The 24,511-nt window shown below is 37.9% G+C and overlaps 1 protein-coding gene across 1 annotated transcript in view; it reads left to right on the top strand.

Annotated features, from left to right (window-relative positions):
• Positions 1–3,963: 3,963 nt before the first annotated feature.
• LOC131434512 (cyclic AMP response element-binding protein A) overlaps positions 3,964–24,511 on the top strand; it is a 179,464-nt gene continuing 158,916 nt past the window's right edge. The window contains exon 1 of the mRNA XM_058601266.1: positions 3,964–5,499. Coding sequence (XP_058457249.1) covers positions 5,446–5,499 — 54 coding nt within the window. The 5' untranslated portion in view covers positions 3,964–5,445. The remainder of the gene's footprint in view (positions 5,500–24,511) is intronic.

The raw sequence follows: 24,511 nt of genomic DNA on the forward strand, positions 1-24,511 counted from the left end.
TCGAGCTTGAAAAAATAATTTTATCTCGTTCTACATATGTCAATTTTTGAGCCAAATGAAGAACATTTGCGGCATGTGATAATTTTCTCCGAGCTACCGTCAACAAATGATCAATTTTAACACCGAATTGATCGAATAACATCTAGAATGGAATCATTTTGCAGTATGACAACGCACTCCACATTTAGCCAATGTGCTCTAAAATACATACGCTTGATTGAGAACCGCACCTCTTTATTCATCAGATCTGGAACCTTCTAATTACCATTTCTATTCATCGACAGGACACACATGGCTCGATGTGATTTTGATAGGGCATCCATCAATTGTAAAGGAGATGGATAAAATGTGTTGGAAGCGAGAGACAATCACCCCGATTCTGTATTTCGTTCGAATCGGATTGTCCCGACCGAATATGAAATTTTACATTCCGTGTCTCTATTGAGTTCGAGTTTTCCATACAAAAGCATCACTCGATTTAATTACAGAACGCAGATTTTTACATTCGATCGAAATATTCCGCACCAGCTACAATAATTCAGAACATATCTTGGAAAAGATAATGTTTATTACACATCAAAATAAACAATATCAAAATGAGTAAAAAAGTATCATGAGTGAAATTTCTTGAAAAGAAACTTATCATGTCGACAGTTCTATATCCGGTTTTAACCAGAGCTAATAAAAGTCATTCTCATTGACTAAAAAATAGACGAAAATGACATGAAACTACTGTCACTTTCAGCTTCGCTTGTAAACTATGAGAACGAAATCTATGTCCAGTCAATGACATAAGCGGGACAGTAGTTTCAAAATTGTGTTTTTTCTTTCATTTGCCTTTCAGTCATTTGAAGTTTTCAGTGTAGTGTTCCCATAGTATGCAGAGTCGATATTCAACCGAAGCTGTGAGAATTGAAAACGACAGAAAAAGGTTTCACAATGACTTTTATCTGTTGGTGCTCCAATTTGTAGTAGTTTTGGTTTCCAAAAAGGTTCTGGGATGTAACAACTTCAATTTCCCATATTTTAATCACTTTTTATAGCCAAGCGTCACAGTTTTTCAATACATCAATGAAAGAATGAGTATTGAAATTCTGCTGATGCTCCCTGAACACGTTAGTTTGGTTTCGTCTTGCCATAGAGGAAAGAGTGACGTTGGCAATTAAACTCTCTCATTTTTTCGATGAGAAACGAAAATGCTTCGTCTCTCTTCGTTTGTGCTGGTGTCGGTCATTTACGCATGAGACAGCAAAGCATTGAAAATGAGACTGTTGGAATGGTTTCTTTCATTGGGAATGCGTGACAATTTTAAGCTCTGGTTTTAACAATTTTTGGCCATACTATGAAATAAATTTCAATTTGATGACAAACTTGAAAAAAGATATTTTAGGTAATTCAGCGATTAAAAATGAATGAAAATTTATTGCAGTATTCGCTATGGAGGGGAGAGCTTATTTTCATACTGTCATACGTCTCAAACATCCTTGATCTAGTTTTTTACCTAGCAGTTCAATTTTAATCGTTAAGCAGACGCAAAGACACTATTCATGTTACCCTTTCTAATTTCTTGAGCATAAATCAGCTGTTTTTTTTAAATAATGGGAACAAATCAAGTTTGTCTTTGCCTTGAAACAACACGACTTAATATAGATAGTTCGATTTTGTAAAAATCTCAATCATAGTCATGCAAAAAAAAACTATCATTTCATTTGTTTTCGTGAGTTACGCCCTTCATGTTCCATGCCAACAAACAGGGCAATACTTCAATTGTTGAAAATAACGGAGAATGTTTTTCGTAATTCGTAAACTCAAAAACCTTTTTTAATCCACCTAGTGGCGTAATGACGCCTTTCTCATATTACTCATATTAATCTTGAAAAAATAGCAAACTTTCTTTAGGTATCTTAACCTTTTCAATTTGTAAAAATGTTATGTCAAATTAATAAGAATTTTTCTTTATTTTGCATCGTCGCACTAAATGATTAAACAAACAATTTTTCACCAAAAAATATAAAATCTGGATGAAATTGCACAGTATTTTCAAAGACAATGAGAGCTTGAATTTTAATCATGATTCGTGAAAATCGGCGTAACCGTTGCTGAGAAACCGTAGTGAGTTCCAATTTTGGAGATTTTCTTCACTACAATCGATGCTTTCGGAAGGGGAATCCGGGGACTAGTAGTCCGAAAGTAGTTTTATATATTCTCTATCTAACAAGGTCTGCCAACTAGATGAATTGAGCAGTAAGTTTTATAAAAATTTGCACCTCATTTCGCCATCGCTTGTGAAAAAATATTCATGAAATTGAAATTTTTCACTAATCGCAATGTAATACCGGAACCGGAAGTCGGATCTGAATCAACTTTTCGGGGACTTTTTTAAGGATGTTAAGACCTTTTATTTGCTTCTTAGTTTGTGAAAATCGGTTAAGAAATTTCCGCGAAATTTGAGTGCGCGTTTTTCAATAAATTTGCACATATTTTCTTGTAATTTTCCGGATCAACAATAAGTTGGATCCAAATGCAATTCAAGGAAATTGTATGACGCCATAAGACCTTTCATTTGAATCTAAGTTTGTGAAAATCGGATCAGCCATCTCTGAGAAACGTGTGTGATTTTTTTTCTCCTATTTTTGGTGCATATCACCATCAGGAACTTTGTATGGGACCTTAAGACCTTTCATTTGCATTGAAGTTTGTGAAAATCGGTTCAGCCATCTCTGAGAAAATTGAGTGACATTATTTGTCACATACATACATACAAACATTTTGTGATCTCGATGAACTGAGTCGAATGGTATATGACACTCGACCCTTCGGGCCTCGGTTGTAAAGTCGCTTTTCACAGCGATTGCATAGCCTTTCTATATGAGAAAGGCAAAACATTCAACTTCACGTATTATTGTTATTTCATTGATTTATTTTGTGGTAATTGAAAGCCAATCAACTAGCAATTCATCGACTTATAAAGTATAAATACTACCTAGAAATTATCGTATATTTCGATCAATATTGGTCAAACAATTGTTGATTAAACTTTATAACGTATGAATATTGAGCTAAGCCATAAAACAAAATGCCTAACTGTTAAATATTCGCTCTAATCCAGAAGAGAATGCAGTTATTCGTACAAATTGTTTCAACAATATCTAACACTGGTTACGAAACATGTTGACCTACCCTAACGACGAGTGAACTTCACGAGAGACAGAAAAAATTACTATCATCCTCTCACCATCAACCGCTACATTGCTCTTTTTGCTGATTTATTGTTGATGCCGTAAAGGGAATACTGATTGGATGAATTCAATAGCGGACTTTACACGATCATTAAAAGTGTCATTACTAAAAAAAAATGTCATTTTAATGAACGTGTAAGGTGCAGTAATGACGAGATCTCCATGTAAATTTGAAATATCATTACTTAATGATCATAAAAAAATGACATTAATAATTCTCGTGCAAGAGCCGCTAACTTCCCAGTGTTGCTGAGCTTTTATTCTAATAATCATGTTACCAACCTGTTGGTTGATAAGGATGTCCAGTGAAAACGAATCAGTGAAATGAACGGTTCCACTCTCTTGGCTTCTGTTCGAGAGACTCTCTCACGCATAAATGTAGGGAGAGTTCAATTGTCACATGCCGGTAAGCTGAATGCAGTGCTGGCAGAGATACTTGCATAATTCAATCATTGTCGGTTCGATGGTATTAAATTTGAACGTTTGGAATGCTTTTCTTTCTGATGGGTTTCCAAAAATAACTAAAACATAATGCCATCAAGAAGCAGCGATTCTGGTTTCAGACCATCCACCGATGCCGATGGACGTCGCCGCAGTTTGCTCTCCAGTGCCGTCCAGAGGAAGGAGCTTTCCATTCCCATTCATTTCTCGCGCGTCGCTTACTTCATCTCATTCGTGTGAGTTGCTTTAGTTGAGCCAGCAGTAGTCTGCTCGTTACTGATGCCGCCGCTTGGCCAAGCCTGTCGAGCGAAGCTGACTTTAGTTCAAGTTTGAAAGTTGTAGCGATTAGTGGTGCCTTTTCGGTACACTCGAAACGAAAAGGGAAAAAGTTTTGTCTTCTGGAGAAAGCTTTTGGCATTCTTTTCTAGAACGAAATCGCCCAAGTGTTCTTTGGCTTTTCATTGGTTGGCGCCCCCGCCAACTTACTACGGTTCGATTAATTGTTTTCTGCTGTTTGTTTGTTTGTTGTGATCGTGTAATAAATCTGACTGGTAACCGGTTCAGTCATTGGAAGCTTTCAGAATTCGACGTTTCAAAGCAAGACGTCCGTTCCGAAAAAATGGGAGAAAACTAGAAGAGAGTGTGGAGTGTGTAATTAATTTTCTCCCCTTCGTGCTGCCCTACTGCTTCTGCTTGGTAGTTCATTAAACTTTCATTCAGTTTTCTTTGCCGTGCATCTGTTCTATTGTTTCTCACATCGCAGTGCGATTAACGTAGAGTGGAGGCAAAGTTTGGAAATTCGAATCTGAAACCCGTTGCTGCTGATGGTGATTTGGAAAGAAAACTAGACGAAAACGTTCGGAAACTGAGAAGAACCGGTTGAGAAAGGCCGCACTGGAGCCCGCACGTTTCCTCTGATAACCAATCTGATAGAGTGAGTACGGGCAGCAGTTTGTAAATGGTGCGTGAAGTTTATTTTTTGAATCGAAACTGGAGCACGCGGACCATGAATAGATTGTGCGGCTGACGGAAGCAACAACTTGGTCCGTGCGTGAGTGAAATTCGGTTGAACACTGCCAGAGTGCATCGAGAGAACACGCTCAGGTCTCACCGGGTTGAATTTTTCGTATATCAACAAGTGGTTGCCAAGTAGTTTGCTACGATTGAATGCATATTTTGGAAACATTTGACACAACGCGTGATGCTGTTTTCAGAAAACCCCAAAACGTGAAACAGTTTTTTTTTCTTTTTAAAAGCCTATCAGAACTTCGAAACGTATCAGTACATTTATCAGATAATAATAACTTATCCACCGTGCACGGCACGGTTGAGAAATCAGACTTTATAGCAACAGTCGTGAGGGTGACTTAATATCAAAAAGTATAGTGAAAATAAAACGGAAGGAAAATAATTAGAGCCAATTAGTAGTGGTTCGGTTTCACACACTGGTTTGAAAGTAAGTTTGGGATTGCTTCCTAAATTGAAACAGAAATCGAATCCGCACCGAAATCCGCGTGTGTTATACGGGTAGTACCTACCAACCGAGAAAAGTGCACTTGTATAAGAGAGAGTGAAAAATTGTTCGATTTTGGTTTGATTTTTTTTTCGGGTGAATCAAAGTGCCGTCGTGGATTGCAGTGACCGGTGAAGGAACCGATTAGAAGCTAAATTTCGACTGCTTCGATTCGTTTATATTCGAGTGTGCGAACAGTGACGAGCCCCTCGGTGGCCGCCCGAAAAAGCCTGCAAGCTGGATTACTTAAACATGGATTTCGACGACGGGGACCTGAAGGAGCTATGGGACACGGATCTCGATGCGGTAAGTCGGATATATAAGCGTCTGAAAATTAGTTACCGGTTAGGAAATTGCTTCCATATGTTGCCAGTGCGTCACTAATGCCATTTTCTCGTCTTGCCGTCGACCGTCTTGCGCTCAAACCGGTGCAATGTCGGAAAAGTGGTACTCATGAAAACCATCAGTGGGAGCAATCTACGGTTTGGTTGGTCTGTAAACAAAAACGTTTGGAAATGCAACTTCATCGACTTCGCCGTAAAACCTCGATGGCTGGTAATGAACAGTTGGTTACCGATTAGACAAATCTCTCTTTTGTCGACTCGAAAACAGTCGGCCTGTCAATCACTTTGAACACTTGTGGGATTTAAAAGCTTATCAGAGTATTTGCTCGGTACCGGTGCATAGGAGCCATACAATAAAAAATACCGACGGTTCGGAACCGACCGACTGATTCAATGCAATAGTGAAGCACGTGGACAGAGCAGCTATTATCAGGTTCCATATGATGTGAAACTACACAACCAATGATGCGTAAAACGCATGCAGAGATAAGCTTCGATATGGTAGTTATACCTTTCGTAAATAATCTTATCTTGATTGAAAGCTTTCCAAAGGATTAATCGTCGTCTGATTGAATTGATTGCTATTCAAACTTCTCTCTATTCGGATGTAAGAATCAGGTAAATGCTTGTTGTAGTTGACAAATCGAAAGAATTATGATCCAAATTTATTGAAATATCTGAACCGACAATGGAAATCGAAAAGAAATCGAAACATTTGATGTGCATAAATTCGCAAAAACTGTCGTCCAACAGTTTTTTTCCTGATCTAGGATTCTATCCTTTCTACGAAGCGGAATGAGCGACCAGCGAGACGGACAGCGCACAAATCAGAGCGATACGATGAACCCGTATAACTCAACGATTTGCTTGAACTCTTCTGACGGAAAAGTATCGCGAAAAATGCCCGTTTGTTATCCTCCTAGATGGGGAATTTAGAAGGATCTTCGTTTTCTGTTACTCCATTTTTTTCGAACTATATTTGAAAATTTTTCTAAGTATCGTTTTGGATAAGTTAATCATGTATTTTTAATTATTGGAGATAGTACAATATAATAGAACATTTTAAATAATGAACACAGTTCTGGTTCACTGGCTCTCCCTGTCAGAGACGACAGTATTAAGAGAGTAAGTGACATTACAGTTACAAAAGTGCACAAATCAGGAAATGTCTGATTTTTTTTTTCAAATAATCGATTATCTTGTAATGGTAGTTCATAAGCTTGATTTTAAATATTGATTTATCAAGTCTGTTAATCGATTAGCACTCGTTTTTGAATATGAACATCTTTCACTGAAAACTGCAATGAAATTATGAAGTGGTTTAACAATTTTCGTTGTCATTCGCGAAATTGTTTCTCTTGCTACCGGGAATATTTTTATGTATCACTTTGAGTAGATAAATCTGAACGCTTCCACAAATGAATTGTAGTATTTCAACAAAACTCAATATCAGAAACAATAAAAGCGGTACTTTCGCTGGCTAATTCGATTGCGAGGTCAGTGATATATACATATTATATAAACAAGAGATAAAAGATTTAATATCATTTAATTTTGTAGATACATTCAATATGTTTCAATTTATCTTCTTTTTGAAGGAATATAAATTTCAAAAGTAACCCGATGGAACAAAAGATTTTTGTACATGTGCACTGTGCACGTTTGTTATAACCCAATTTATTTGTCCTTGGTTAACCTTGTAATTCCGGTTATTTTCGATATACCGTTAATCTTTCTAGAATTTCTCGGACGAGCCATAAAAAAAATTGGGCGTGGACTGGATTAGGTGTGAAACTTCTTGCTTGCGTTGCGAAGTCACTAAATGTAAGATTAAAAAAAAATCTCACCGACCGAGCACAGCATTAGTTAGTTAGGGCAGTGCTCAACCGATCGCTAAGAGATATTATTTTACACTCAAAACTCCAAAGTGGCACAATTGGAAGAGGAATTCCACTGTTTGTAAAAGTTTGTATTATATAAGGTAATTACGGATGAAATACTAATTTTATATTTTATGTGAATGGTAAATGTTAAAAACTGTTTTTTTAACAGGAAACATGGAAAACGAAATGTAAAATATCCATTTGAAAACTCAAAAGCCCTAAAGGAAACGAACGGTTGCGGAAGGAAACGAACGGTGGTGACGAGAGTTTAAAAATTTGTATCATTGTATAAAGCGACGATACAGAAGTATCTTCGGTGAACTAACCTTCCGCGAACTACCCTGCACTAGGGTTGGTAGAGTATCGGGATATCGAAATTTTGGGTATCGATACAAGGTATCAAAAAACAATAAAGTATCGATACCTGTAAGTATCAATTGATACTTGCGCAGCAATCATTTCAAAATAAAATTGTTGACTATGGCGTTATTTTATGATGTACAGAAAGATGTTTTCACACAGCAAAACAAAAATCAATCTCAATCTAATTACTAATCGATGTAAACAAAATTAGACTAATTAGATTAATTTTCAGTTTTCAAGAAATATTGCAGATAAGTCACACGTTATTACATCGAAACAACGTATTTAGTAAATTACATCCGCTTGACTGAATACTTAGACGATTCTGATGGGAAATTATGCATGTTCCATTAAGGACGGGTATAGCGTCCCTTTCACGCAGCCGCACATAGGGTTAGAAAGTTCTTCTGGCCCGAAGAGGCAAATGACCTTAAGGTTAAAGCCTCTATAATTAAACAAAAAAAAGGTTCCATCGTAATAGGAATTGACTTCAATATGTTGCGATACTGTAAGTATTGAGACGAAAAGTATCGATACTAACAGTATCGTTCTGATGCGATATCGATACCAAAAATACCCGATTCCTGATAGAAAGCATCGATACCTCAAAGTATCGACTCGGTATCGGACATCACTACTCTACGGTAAACACTAGACCTTCGGCAAAATAGCCTTCGGTAAAATGGCCTTCGGCAAAATGGCCTTCGGCAAAATGGCCTTCGGCAAAATGACCTTCGGCAAAACTAATCTGATCTCGTTTTAACGTCTAATCCAGAACCGCATATTTGTGATTAAAGACTGTCTATCATATTTTGAACAGAGATAAGTTCAACTTGTTTCGGCAATGTTAAATATTAAAAAAAACACGTTCATTGGTTCCTTCTGCTTATGTGTTTTGCAAAGCTCTGGTTTCATGCGAGTCTAATATTTCTCGAATTGGCACAATTTCGGTGTGTTCAGATATTCAGGTGTTGTTTTCTTTGGTTTATTCGTTTTGCTCGGTTTTCCCAAAGTATCCAGCATGTTGGTGTCTGCTCATTTTTGTCATTTGGCTCACATTAAATAAAAGTGAATATCATAAATCAAACATAAAACTCTGTGCACTTTTTCATCGATTCTGCCTCATACAATTTGATGTAGCTGTCATCCCAGTACACAGTGGTTTGAATCGACAAAAACGTGAACTTAATTCTCCAGCCGTTAAACCGTTGATCCGATATACATAGATCCTTTGGAGAACTCATTCACAAAAATATACCTCGTAATTTGATCACAATAAAAAATGTGCAAAGCCTATTACGATAAAAGTTCAATTCAACAACTTTTTTCCCTTAAGAGATAGAAAAACGACGTCTTCTACAAAATTTTAGAACTTCTAACGAGAAAAAACTTTGCCGAAGAAGCTATAGGTCTAACGCAAAAAGTTTCGGATATATGAAGCATTTTCGTTTGAAACCACTTGAAATCAATTTTTTGTACATAACTTTTTTCGCCATTATTTTCAGTGTCTACTATGTTCGAGACAATTACTAAAAACGTAAAATTACATATTTTCGTTGAAGACTGTGTACGGTTTAGCTTTTTCCCTAAAAAGTTATTTAACATTTAAACTTTTATATACACTGACTTTAACTACTAATAGGAAGCAGGGTCGCAGACCAAAAGGCACATACATATACTTTTTGGAAAGCTTAAATCAAGTAATAAAAAGCTACGAAGTGTGTAGGGTGGCCTTTTTAAATTGTGTGAATGAGACAACAAAATATAGAGAGCTTTTTTAACCATTTTCTTAGCAAAAACATTCACTAAAATGATTATTTTTGGTTTATTAAAAGGAGCTTTGTAGGGAATGTTCAAAAATTTTGTGGTGCAATGGTGTTATGATTGAATATAATTTCATGATGCATTCTTGTATCCAATCGTTCAATCTAAAGAAGCATGTTAACGTTCTCATTAAATTTCGACAAGTTTTACTTTCTTTTAATAGAATATTCCTTATCCGTTCTTTTAATTCCAATACAATTCATTTCAAGGATGATATATTACACCATTACCAGTACGCCTAAAAAAAATCGTTTAAATTTAAGTCTTCTGAGATTAATTTTTATCTGTTGAAATGTGTAAGTCTAGCCTGCTTGAAAGGCTAAACCCTTTTTGTAAGACATGATTCTACGAAATACGTTCTTATGAATTAAGGCATACACTGAAAAAAATAATGAAATTCACACGATTTTTAAATAAATAGTACTATGAAATGGGCATCAGTTCAATAAAAAATTCGATTCAAAACCATTCTCGATGAAAAACTAAATTCGAGTACATTAATTTAAATGAATATGACCGTTTATTTAATTGCCGCTTAGTTTTACTTTTACAGGATATTGAAAAAAGAAGCACCGTGAAGTAACTTTATATTAAACTTCCTGCTCCAAATATGTACTGTTGGTGTTGGTGAGAGCAGCGCTGCATATTATTTTTAAGAACACTAAAGAGCTGGTTGATAATACAAATGCTGGAGCATTTAGTCGATGATTATATTACAATAAATTGCGTGAGTGGTTCAACGTTACATACAGGCGCGTACACGGTAAAGTATCAAATCAAATTATGTAAATTATGAGTCTAGACATTTTTTTAAAAGATAAATTTTTAGTAATTGTCTCGAACATAGTAGACAATGAAAATAATGGCGAAAAAAGTTATGTACAAAAAATTGATTTTAAGTGGTTTCAAACGAAAATGCTTCATATATCCGAAACTTTTTGCGTTCTTCGGCAAAGCTCCATTCTTCGGCAAAGTTTTTTCTAAAACTTTGTAAAGACGTCGTTTTTCTATTTCTCAAGGGAAAAAAGTTGTTGAAATGAACTTTTATCGTAGAAAGTCTACTAGCACATTTTTTATTGTGATCAAATCACGAGATATATTTTTGTGAATGAATTCTCCAAAGGAACTATGTATATCGGATCAACGGTTTAACAGCTAGAGAATTAAGGTCACGTTTTTGTCGATTCAAACCACTGTGCAGTGCAGGGAGTAACACATTCCACAGTAGTCCTAAGTTACCGAGGCCTCCTTAGATCATAGAGTGTGGAAATTATTCGACGAATCTGTAATTGTCTTAAGATCCGTCGAGGTTTAGCTGCAACGAATAACGATCATTGCACTTCCCGCGGTAAACTCGCACTTTTGCGCTAATCACTTACTCATCGGTTGGTCTCATCGCCATCTAGGAATGTCCGTCCGCTTGACGACGGGTATGATTGTTCACCTTTTGCAACCGCAGCCAGCAAACTTCCTTTCCCTCATTCAGAGAAGCATGGAGGCAGTGATTACTAATCGAGTGGAATCAATTGAAAAAGAAGAGAAAAAAAGTCAAAAGGGGGGTTCCCAATCACAAATGCGAAAGATTAAACAAGGGAAAACCTTTGCCGCTGTCGGCTATACTGTGCCGCCGGTGTGTAAAAGTTTCTGTTTCACACGCGACGCTTGATCCGTTTCGGCTGAACAGGTGCATTAAACTTTCAGCGTCGCGGTGCGCATGCCATTTCGGCCCGCCGCCCAGTTACAGCACGGTGCCAGCGATTTTGATACTAAATCTCAGCAATGTTTTTTCTTTCCATTTCTACTTTTTTACTCGCTATGCTGAATTGTTCGGTGGTTTATTTTCGAGGCCTCCCTCTGTCGAGCCAAGCGTAGAAAATTTTTCGTCATCAAAGTGAATGCACTTTTGATGGTACGTTACATGAAGTGCGGGAAACACCAAAAATGCAGGCACAATCGATTCCCGTCGCCTAGGCTCGAGCTGAAACCCGCATGTAACTGGTTAGCTATTCAAAGCCGACCTGCTAAGTAATGTGGTTAATTTCGGTGCTCAATGCTTATCTTAATGCAGTTCTTCTTGAGCGTGGTAGACAAAACTGAATGAAGTTGGAAATCATTAAACGAGCCCGGCAATTGAATGAGGGTAAATAGTTTAGTAGAAAGCAAAAAAAAAGAAACTTTCGAGCGAGTGCGAAAAATTTAGGACATCAAAAATAAAAAAAAAAATGCAATTCCACAGTTGGAGGCCAACAACGGCGTTTACGTAATGGTGGCAAATAATAAAAATGGTGTCATTCGAAAGATATTTCATTTATGTAGTCTTATCAGGAGCGCTTCACAGTTCGATGGACGGCTCGTGCTCATGTCCAATATTGTTGAACCTTTAATGGACAACTTTCTTCCTAATGGTGTTTGGCTCATGTTATCGGCGAACTGACAAGTATCACTTAGTACACGAATTTCTTATCAGATCTGTTCTGGTGGACAAACTCCGAAGTAAATGGATTGATAGGACCGGTATCTGTTTGAAGTTTGAGGCGATCCTGGTTCGCCATTCTCCTGTTAGCACGACACTGGCACTGGATAACAATTCTGCTGCTAATTCATAGTTCCAATTTGAACTGTTATGAATCGGGGTAAAACTTCAAGAAAATAAAATTTCCACGTGTTTGTGCCAGCAACGGAATCCACCACAGTCAGAGCTGCCAACTGTTTTTATCAAAAACCTGTATTTGACGGAAAAATCAAAAATCGATTTAGTGAGAATACTGATTTTGCGAGCAAAAAAAAAAAAAGAAAATCGGTATTCCTGTATTTGTTGTGATTTGTGATTTATCAACAATAGCAGCTATTTTTCCAAACGAATCATATGTATTATGTTTGATTTTCTGTACTAGCTAATCAATACAGTCGGTTGTGGAAGTTGTATCTAAGTGAAATTCATAAGCAAGCACTCAATGGATGGACAATCGAACTCTGTAGAAGAAAAACAAATCAAAATTATCATCATCATCATTACCACCAACAATGGTAGCTAGTGACATTGGAAAGGTGTTGGGCAATCGAGTCCATCTCGTTTCGTTCCGCATCGCAGCTACCGTTGGTTCCCAGAAAGCAATCACCAGTGGAAAATAAAGGCCTACTAAATTTAACTTTAATGAAATCGCTTATATGGCGCCACGTTTCAAATACCAGCTGAGGCATACGGTGCTAGCGTTAATGCCCAAATGCTTTACCTCGAAATCTACCGTCGGATCGAATTTTGTTTTTGTTTTTGGTCCCAAATAGAGAAAAACTCCCCGTGTAAATCACTACCCTACCTGTCTGTTTCGTTGGGCTATCAGTACATAAGCAAGTTTTTTTCGTAATAGCTTTTACTTTGAGTTTCCATTTATTTTCAATTAACCGAACGGGGAAGGTGCTCATCGAATCGATGCATTTTCGGTGGTTATCTAATGATTAATTCGATGTAACAGAGCAAAGAGTGCGGAAATTGAACATTCTTTGCCTTGGTAAGGTGTGCATCATCTAAGTAGGCCAATTATTTTAGTAAGAGGTAAAAAATCATCCAAAATTTGGTAATTTAAATAGCTCAATAACAAAAATAACATTAAAAATATGTAAATTTTCATTTGATTAATTTTTTTCAATGTCCGTTACAAAAATGCACATTGTTTGATATTGACATTTGCTCATCAGATGTCAGAATGGCGTAATATCAAGAGAAACAAAGCGTTAAAATTAGGCTTGTGCTTTGCGAAAATTCGAACTACTCGCACACAATCAATCGTCACCAACGTAATAAATATATCCAGAAAACGTTTATCAAAGGTCAGGAAGTCTAAATAGAGAGAAAATTCGAAGCTGGAGGTCGAAGGAAAAGGCTGAGCTAAGAGAGAAATAAACTTAAAAAAGAGGCAGGGTAGTGTCACAGGCATAACTGGATGACGTGAATACAAATAAACGTTTTTTCGGTGAAATTTTTTTTGTGGTATTACATTCCTGTAGTGGAATTTGACCTTCTGTTTCAACAGACTTCGCAGCTGATTCAGAGTGTACAGAACCATTGCATGACTAGTGCTACGATTCTACTGACACTACGAATCCTTCCAGGTCGGGGCTTGAACATACGACAACTGGTTTGTAAGACCAGCGCCCTATGCATTGAATCACCAACCCTGGACCTCATTCTTGTATAGATATCGCATATGGCAAGCCATTTGATTTTGTAGCTAGAAGAGCGACATTTACATCGCGATCGGGACTATTAACCGGAAAATTTATGTGCAGAAATGCCTGAAATAAATAAAAAATCTGTTACCAATCCCAAAATAAAACCCACACCCTTGTTCTGTTCTATTTTGGCAGAGTTCGGAATATAACCATTACGAAAAAAGTATATGAAGTGGAATACCGTGAATAACGTCCAGGTGGTGCCTAAGCTCATGAATTCTTCCAATAAGCTTCAATCTGAGTTAGATAAACCAATTGAACCATCTTCGAGAACATCAAGTTCGTATTTAAAATCATTAAAAAGTTGCTTCCAATCGCTTGTCTACCTATGCAAACTTAGACTGGTCTGTTTGTTGCATGAGACTAGGAAAAAATGGAAAACACCATTCGCCTTGACATGGCCTAATAATTCGCATTCCAAGAAAAAGCTCTGTGCCGCCGAGTTGTCGCGTCTAAAAAATTCGCTGGAAGCCTGACACCGTACCGAGTGCTGTTCCCCGTGGGTTTTGTATCAGCCGAAAGGCCATAATTTAATTAGCAAAACAAGACAAACCGACACCATCTCCTCAAAACCGGCACGGCAAGCGGGTGTCATCTCGTCTCGACTTGCTTCCTTCCAGGAAGTGAGCTAATCACCTCCAGCCGAATCTGCACAATCAACGGACATTATCTCGTTGCGGCAGGCCCGGTCGTACTTATCAACAGAAGTTCTCTGTGTGTGTTGACATGATACAAATCATAAATTTGCGAATTTGTAGGTAATCTAAACTCATAATTGTATGCGCTGGGTTGTTCCAGCATTCCTTTGATGCAATTACGCAACCACGGATCAGATTGGTGTGTCAAAAAGTGAGTCACTGTAGTCCGCTGACGATAACTAATACGGACACAATTTGTTTTCTCTGCTAATCATCGAGGCAGGCCATGTGCGCAAATTTTGACAGTTCTGGGATTTCCTTAAACTAGCCGTGAATGAGTGTCGTAAATCATATGAAGATTATACGCTTGCAGGTGGTGTATATTGTTTTTTTTTCGACCAAATGACCGGTGCTTGTTTACTACTGCAGCTAAGTGAACATGATTATTTGTAGATGCGAGGTTGCTGTCTGCAGTTCACTTTGCGCCGGATCCTGGGAAACGTTTTCAGGCGGTGGTTGATTTTTTGTCTTTTATTTCGGAATAGAGTGATTTCACACCACGAGTGTGAAATTCGCCTCTCGGTTCTTCATTGTCACCAGCATGATTATTTAGATTGAGTCTTGATCTGAACATTTTCAATAGGCTGTAATCTTGCATTTCATTTGTATTAGTCATAGACACTACTGTTACTGTTGATTTAACTTATCTAAGGTGCGTTATATTAATTAGTGAAGTAACATTGAAATTGCTGATTTTAGAAGGAAACTTTATTATTGTGTTCGAATGTCAACACTCTACTTGCTGAGTTGAAATAGTTTTTTTTATTCAATAATATAATATAATACTAAGGCACACTGCTTGAGCAGTTGAAATAGTTGATTTTTATTATCATTCAACATAATTGTTCTGACCTATTACTAAACTGACTTTCATTACTAAACTGACGTCAGTGCATTTTAATAAATTGACTGTAATTTTTGAATTAGTGGAAAGAAAGTTTTGGAAAGAATTTATAAATACTTCCTCTTGTACGTTTGCTAGCATAATTCTTCGTATACTATGGAAAAAATATGATTATATAAACTATATCCAGTACTATTCCATTGGCCTTCGCGTTCGAGGAAAATGTCAACATTTTTAAACGACGACGAATCGGTCCTTTTTAGGACCTACAAATCAATCCCAAATGATCTGATCTTAATTCTGTCTTCCATTGAAATCGGTAGTGAAATAATCAATCAAGATTGTTAGGTAATCTCTGGACAAAACGCTGGATGGTAAGACATATGTGAATGCAGACTTCCGGTAGCTTCCAGGACTTCTGTTTTTCACTACTCATCATAAGTTATTGGCCCAGTGAAGCAAGCAATTTGCTTATGTGTAAAGCAAAGTTCAATAAAGTTTTTTGGAATTTATACAGTTTTTAGAGCTCTATTTGGTTTGGCTAAATGAAATTGAAAGGCTGCCCGATTGTTTTTAAGCTGGCGAAGAGGTAATAACAAAAACCGACTATTAAAGCTTGTTGACAAAGAACATTCATATGCAAGAAATCGATTATTAAACAATTCATATTAATAATTTTGCTTCTGATACTGACGTCAGTCACTGTCCTAAAATACTCGCCAACACCTCCTTCGCCCTGTTCTATTATTGCATGATATATTGTAAGATTCCTCATCGTTTGACCGACCATTACGTTGTGTCAAAGAGCTAGTCTCAGGAGTCGTACAATTTTCCATTTTTTCAATTTTTTCTGATATCGAGCCATGTAGTATTTAATATCAGTTTTTAATTATATTGTCCTACTAGTGTAAGGATCTACATCGATGCAATGAGCAACTGCAGTATTGCACGTAACAATACATCCGCATTCATCTCTACGATTTCTTCCACTACAAAGTCCTCACAGCTACATCTGGTACAACAATATTTACCAGCAATTCACCGACATTATCCGAGGTACGACTTTTTTCACTATGACACAGCACCGCTATTACGTAGTAATGGGCCCGGGGGTAGGATTTTTTGTGTGTCCCTAGCCAACTGAATGACTGTTTTTTTTTGCTCGGTTGTTCCTGTCCGGGCCCCCTGAGACCGTGGGCCCGGGGGCACTTGCCCCCACTGCCTCTATGTAAAAGCGGCCCTGCTATGACAACATTATTTACATAGCAAAGCGGCAATTGAACATCATCTTTAAAATTTCATTTGTATTTGGTGATGCTTCATGTTGTTTTAGAATGTTTATCGGTACGGTTTTTACCAAGGACCGATCCGACGCAGTAACCGTCATACAATAAATAATTTTATACGTTATTTTTCTAACTGTTTTCACGTTTAACACTTCCAAGGTCACACAATGGTCCTATGCTTTTCCTGGTCGGAACTAGCCTCTTTGCTTGTAACACTCCAAAACATCTTGGTCGAAAGATGTTTTGGAGTGCTACAAGCAAGGATGGCTTTTATCGTATCAAATAACGCTCCCTAGCAACTCTTCACACGATTCAATCAGTGTCATCGAAGAGAGACGGATATCATCGCAGCAACAAAAAAACGACATGGTTCATTCAACATAGAATGGACTGTCTGAGAATCAAAAGTTAGCACGCTGCTGTGGGGATTCTCTCTGAAGTAACAAACAGTAGCTTATTTTCGTTTCGCGATCCGATTCTATAAAGGGCAGTTGATAGTTGCGATAGAATCATTTTACTATTGTCGCTTGTTCTAACTATGTGCATATAACCTTTGTATAAGTTGAGTCTATGAAAATGTATGTGAATGCTCCACACAAGGGTTTTGAAATATTGCAACCTAGTATGACCTAGTAGTACCTGTCTTGGTAAATTCCACACAGCACCGATCATTATCAGATTGTAATTTTTTCAAGGATCGTGAAATACTCAGAGTAGGAAGTGGAGCGAACAGATGTAGAAAAATTCTCTCACGGTTCATGCATTGAGAGACACGAGTTCTTGTAGCATCTTCTACCGGATTGAAAATGTTATATACAATATAGAGAAATATCGAGCAGCTTCTGTCAAATTATCGGCAATCACCAACACTGGCTACAAGGATAATAAGGTGTACTTGTAGAAAGACTTCAATATCCCTAACGCACCGGAACTGCGTCCAATTGAAAAGCACTGCGCCATCATGAAGCAGGCGCTTCAGGAACATACAAAAAGAGGGAAATCGGAGGAAGATATGAAGAAAAACATGGATCTCAACGCAAAAAAAATGTTGTTCAAAACTTTGTACAAGATCTTATGAGTAGTGTCGTTTAATAAACGAACATCGGCATTGTTAAATAATATGTTTGATTGAATTTCCTGAATTTTTTCGAATATTTACTAGTGGTGTAATTTAAAAAATTTAAAATTTTATTCTTTTGGTTATTTCTGTTGACTTCTTCTTGGACATCATTTTTGTAGAAGTAACAGTTACAACAATTTGAAGAAATTGCATGCAAAACATGCATTCGTTCGTTGTAAAAATCAGACTGGCATTGAATCGGTTTGTCTACCCGGGTGAAATTATTGGTGTGCTATACTAAAGATGTACACAAAGCTTCACCCAAATCGAAGCAAGTGGATTCATTTTTGTTTTTAATTGTCTGAAATTACTCTTTCCTGGAGAAACAGTGAAAGTTTTTCGGATAATTTGGCTTTAATGTGCTTCTTTCCGCTCCGGAAATAAAAAAAATGAATGAAAAATGAACATACTGTCGAAATTTTGTGGGTTCGTATATAGTTAGTATATAGTTGCTTTTAGTACCAACAAAAAAAGTTGAACTTCATGCGTTCGAAACTTTCATAAAAGATCTTTTTTCATGATCGAAACAACAATTTTCAAATCAGTTTAAGCTATGAAATGGAATACATTTTTCATCCTTGAATTAATTTTGATTTTTCCACTAAAGACTGTCCCAGAAAGTATGGACGCACTTTGATTTCGCTTTAAATAATTTACAATTGTTAGATATTCAAATTTTATTCGATATACTGATAATATTAGACTACAACAACAGAATATTATTCTCAACATTTGCTACTTAGCCATTGTAGACTAGCTGGCGTACCTTCTTGCGAACGTTCCTCATTAAATTCCGTACAGACTTCTTGGCGACAAGTTTTGACACTTTTTTTCCAATCTTTTTCGAACTGTTGAATGGTTTCGGCTGCCGAGACATGTTTCCTAAGATGTGCCTTCGTTAATGCCAAAAATTCCTCAATTGGTCGAAGTTGTGGGCAATTTGGTGGATTCATGTCTTTTGGTAGTATACCATTCTACCGTTGATTTCGAGTAGTGGCAAGAAGCAAGATCTGGCCAGAAGACAACAGGATCCTTGTGGTTTCGAATCATGGGTAGAAGTCGTTTTTGTAAACATTCATTGATGTATATTTCGCTGTTCATTGAAGCAGTGGTGATGAAGGGTTTCGAAATCTTACCGCAGCTACAAATTGCTTGCCAGACCATAGCTTTCTTATCAAATTTTTCGACTTCAATCGATGTTTCGGACTGGTTTAACACTTGCCCTTCTCGCACCGTATAATATTGTGGTCCCAGCAAGGATTTGTAATCGAGTTTCACGTAGGTTTCGTCGTCCATGATTATGCAGTTCAAATTTCCAGCAAGAATCGTGTTGTACAGCTTTCGAACACTCGGCATGATCGATGCTTCTTGTTTCGGACTACGTTTTGGTTGTTTCTGCTTCTTATAGGTTCGAAGATTCAAACGTTCTTTAGCACGAAGAACATTTGACTTCAAAGTACCCACTTTCTTGGTCACATCCCGAACTGAAGCCTCCTTCTTTTGCTCGAACGCCTTCAGTATACGTTTATCCAACTGAAGGGTTAGCAGGACCTTTTTTCGACTCGTTTTCGGTTTATCCTCAAAGGTCCTTACCGAACTTCCTGATTGTTATTCGCACGGCTTTTTATCCTACTCATTCCATTTTTGCTATCTTTCTCAGTGACAGTCCGCATTCTGTGCACCATTTGTACACAATTTTTCGACGTTGTTCTGCTGAAAGTCCACGCATTTCGAAACAAACTAATGAAAACGAATAAACAACTGCACAAGTGGTTAGAGAAGAGTGAAAATAACAGGACGCAGCCATAAAAATTGACAGATTATGAACCATTGCAAAATGGCAGCGGTTTTTGGTTGCGTCCATACTATCTGGGGCAGTCTTTACATTTTTCATCTTTGAATTAATTTTGATTTTTCCACTATGTTTTCCAAGCTAATCACATCGTTATGATTCGTTCCAAATATAATTCGGGCTTCACTACAGGGAATGGATTTTCAGCCTCGTTTGTGTTGAATGTGGATCCAGTTTGTTTATTTAACACGGTTCGTTGTTATCGCCTGACGGAGTTGTGGATTTACAGGATTTATCAGTCCCAAGGTACTGATTTTTTTTTCAAAAACGGTTTAGTTTGATTCTACTAACCGTAATTTAATGTTTACAGAGTTTCGATTGTCAACACCAGCAAGCCGTGTTCTATGCAGCACCTCGTTATACATCATTGGAACTTTAAATAGGTTGTGTAGGCAGTTCAATTTGAACTGCTACGCACAGATCAGTCGAAGGCGAAATTGGCCCTTGCGCTAGTTTTTACCCAAATTCGTTTATTACTCGTTCGATTTTGGTCATAAGTTGTTGAAAAAATGAAGCATGGGCTTCATTTTTCTTTTTTTGCAGCATTCTTCTCATGGCTTTCACTTTTTTCTTTTTTTGCAGCATTCTTCTCATGTGAATTGTGTAATCGCATTCTGATTTGATATTAATTGTAAAACTTTTCCAAATGATTTCCGTACCATTGTTTCACATTTTCTGGCTCTCTTTCTCGGCGAGTCGCCTAAAATCGCGCCGGTTGTGGTTAAATCAAGCAATTACTTCACCCCTGGTCGAGTGTTGCAATTCGGAACGAATTACCTGCTGGAAAATTACCTGATAAAAAAAGAGCTGTGCCCAGTGAATTAACTAGAACGATTTCGTTTTGTTCACACTCTTCACCCTTCGCCATCCCTTCCCCGGATGGACGATAGAAAAAAAAGCGCAGGTAGAACATTCATATTTCATGGTGCGCTCTGGCGTGTTCTAATGACCGGACACCTGGCCGCAGCTCTGCGTTCGTCCATCCATCCATCCGTCCGTCCGTCCGTCCGTTCGTCATTGACCACCATGGCGCACTATATCGTAATACGTAATAGCAGTTTTGTGACGACCTTTACCACACATACACTGACGAGGGTCTTGGCTTTTGATGTTATCGATTGAACCGAAACAAAACAGATTGTCGCGGTGCTCGTAACAAGACGACGACGACGACGACGACCGAATGCATACCAGGCGGACACGGTAATGACATTTAGGGGGCGAAACATTCCCGCTTAACTACTGGGCCCTAGGGTTCGTCTGGCAAAGCAGGCTATGGACTTGGGCGACAAGCAAGTTCGAACTTTAATTAGGCGATAACGGCACAACAGTGTCTTTATGCAGTGACAGTTTTTTTGTTCGGAAATATTGCAAACTATTCGACACAAGTAGTGTGGGAACGAGAAAACCCGGATGTTTGATTGATCGATTGCCATGACTGGCGATGATGGCATTCGGGAACGATTTGGCTTCGACGACGGTGATGCTTTCATGTTGTTTTGAACATTGATTAATCATTGAGCTTAAAGGGTTCATTTGCGCACGAATGCGATCTCGTTTACGGTGAACATTTCAAGTAATAAAATCTGTAATCGATTGGGACTCGATAAAAGTTCTCGATTAGATTAGACATTAGGCGCCAATTATAGGTGATGAACATTTTGCACACTGCTCACCGAATCACGGGAAAAATATCAAAATCCCGGAATGCGTCCCCTGGTGTTTGTTTGGTTTCGTAGTAAACTCCCTTTGAACTGATACTCGCTTGGTTTGGGTTTGAAATGGAACTGTAATCTAAACATTAATCGAGTTTTTTTTGGTTCGGCGATTTCCTCACACAACAGCAAAACGAAAAAAAGATCTTTTAGTGGGCGTGTCACTGGGCAGAGCTGAGGCAATGCCGGCCGGGTGACGGGCATGAGTTCGATAAGAAGTCGCATGTTCTGACTTTTGAACGGTGCTCTGCCGATAGACAGTGCCAACATAAACATATGTTTTCGCTCTGTGTCCGGTTCGGAAAACAGGATGAATTGTAAACTGTATACACTTCTGTCTTGATTGCTGCACGCTGTTCTCTGTTTCGATGTGGCTGTACATTAAATCAACATTCGGCATGCGGCAGTAATGTGTGAAATTTTGTTAACTTTTTGTAGCAGTTTTTCCTAGCTCGAGTATATGTAGTTAGTTCAGTTTGGAGGCAGTTAGAAAAAATAAACATTTTCTGAATTTGTTTTTCTTTCGAAGAATGAACATTGGTAGTGGTTATGGTGACTGTCAATTGTTCGGTTGCCACTGGAATAATAAAAGAAAAAGAATTTGAATTCAATGATTCAAAAATCGTGTCGGCTTGATTTTCAATCAGACGAACATAACTCGCTAATTGCAAAGCTCTGTTTAAATGTTCACATCCTATAAGCAATTTTAAGAAAATAATATTCCTATCGGAGCTGCGAGATAACTAGTCGTGGAAGTAGACCAAACAGTCAAAAGCAATTATGCAAATTGTCACCTTTCCGTAACCAGTACACATTTTAAAAATAGATTTTCTCGGTCAATTCTGAAAGCCTAACGTCAACCGCTAGGTTCGGTAATTGCCCATTCGCACCGGTATCTGAGGACACAATGCCATTTCGGTGCCATATAATTCGGTACAGCATTTGCCAGTAAGGTAGAAAACTGGTTTTGCTAATTCCGTGAATGTTTGCCTTGCGTATACAATAAAAAAGTCTTAGCGTATGAATCATCTCTCCAGAGGAATCGACCGGCTCGGATTCCGATCAGGTTTGAAATGTGTTTCTATCCAAAAATGCCGTGTGTGCGCACAATGAAATGTTGTGTATTCAACTCTTGAACGGATTGAACAGCGATGATGGCTCTGAATCGAACTCATCGAAGTAAACCAGTGTGATTTTTTCATTGGGAAACCAGTGCTTTAAAAATGTTTTGCATGGCATGGCATGCTATGTGTTTATTGGATCATTTTCACAGCACCACGTGTCATGCTCGACTGTTTGAAATCAAATCCGTGCAAAGTTGAAGAGGATTATTCGCCTTTCCTCTTAGCTCAGGTGACATTTTATGATTCATCGTTCGCGGCGGATTTTTCTCAGAGGTTTGATAAATGATTTATTATTTGGTGATGTTGTTGTTTTGCAATTAGAAGTTATGGGCATCATGGCATCATTTCAATTGTATTTTGAAACGTGATTTTTATGTATAACATTGAATACAAACCATTTGAATTTGAATCCATTTTAGTTATCTTGACAGACACTATTTATTAAAGACTGTCCCAGAAAGTATGGACGCAACCAAAAACCGCTGCCATTTTGCAATGGTTCAGAATCTGTCAATTTTTATGACTGCGTCCTGTTGTTTACACTCTTCTCTAACCACTTGTGCAGTTGTTTATTCGTTTTCATTAGTTTGTTTCGAAATGCGTGGACTTTCAGCAGACTGTCATTGAGAAAGATAGCAAAAATGGAAGGAGTAAGTGAAAAAGCCGTGCGAAATGCAATCAGGAAGTTCGGTGAGGATAATACCTTTGAGGATAAACCGAAAACGGGTCGAAAACAAGGTCCTGCTAACCCTCAGTTGGATAAACGTATACTGAAGGCGTTCGAGCAAAAGAAGGAGTTTCAGTTCGAAATGTGGCCAAAAAAGTGGGCACTTCGAAGTCAAATGTTCTTCGTGCTAAAAAACGTTTGAATCTTCGAACCTTTAGGAAGCAGAAACAACCAAAACAAGAAGCATCGAACAGGCCGAAGGGTTCGAAAGCTGTAACAGATCGGCTGAAAAGTTCGTATCGTTTCTATAAGAGGGCGCCATTAGAATTAAATCCATATCATTTTCAGTTAGTACCAACCTTCAAAAGATACGTGTATAAATTTGACAGCTGTCTGATTATTAGTTTGTGAGATATTGCATTTTAAGTGAAGCTACTTTTGTTATTGTGAAAAAAATGGAAAAAAAGGAATTTCGTGTGTTGATGAAACACTACTTTTTGATGAAAAAAAGTGCCGCCGATACCAAAAAATGGCTTGATGAGTGTTATCCAGACTCTGCACCGGGCGAAGCAACAATTCGTAAGTGGTTTGCAAAATTTCGTACTGGTCATATGAGCACCGAAGACGATGAACGCAGTGGACGTCCAATAGAGGCTGTTACCGATGAAAACGTGAAAAAAATCCACAAAAGGATTTTTCAAAATTGACCATAAAGTGAAGTTGATCGAGATAGCTGACACCCTAAAGATATCAAAGGAACGTGTTGGACATATTATTCACGAATATTTGGATATGAGAAAGCTTTGTGCAAAATGGGTGCCGCGTGAGCTCACAATCGATCAAAAACAACAACAAATTGATGATTCTGAGCAGTGTTTGGAGCTGTTATATCGAAATAAAACCGATTTTTTTCGTCGATATATAACAATGGACGAAACATGGCTCCATCACTTCACTCCGGAGTCCAATCGACAGTCAGCTGAGTGAACTGCACGCAATGAACCGAACCCAAAGCGTGGAAAGACTCAACAATCGGCCGGTAAGGTTATGGCGTCTGTATTTTGGGATTCGCATGGTATAATTTTCATCGACTACCTTGAAAAGGGAAAAACCATCAACAGTGACTATTATATAGCGTTATTAGAGCGTTTGAAGGACGAAATTTCAAAAAAACCGCCTCATTTGAAGAAGAAAAAAGTTTTGTTTCATCAAGACAATGCACCGTGTCACAAGTCGATGAAAATCATGCTGAAATTGAACGAATTGGGCTTCGAATTGCTCCCTCATCCACCGTATTCTCCAGATTTGACCCCCAGTGACTTTTTCCTGTTCTCAGACCTCAAGAGAATGCTCGCTGGTAAAAAATTT

This window comes from Malaya genurostris, chromosome 3 (genome assembly GCF_030247185.1).
Source record: "Malaya genurostris strain Urasoe2022 chromosome 3, Malgen_1.1, whole genome shotgun sequence".
Taxonomy (NCBI): domain Eukaryota; kingdom Metazoa; phylum Arthropoda; class Insecta; order Diptera; family Culicidae; genus Malaya; species Malaya genurostris.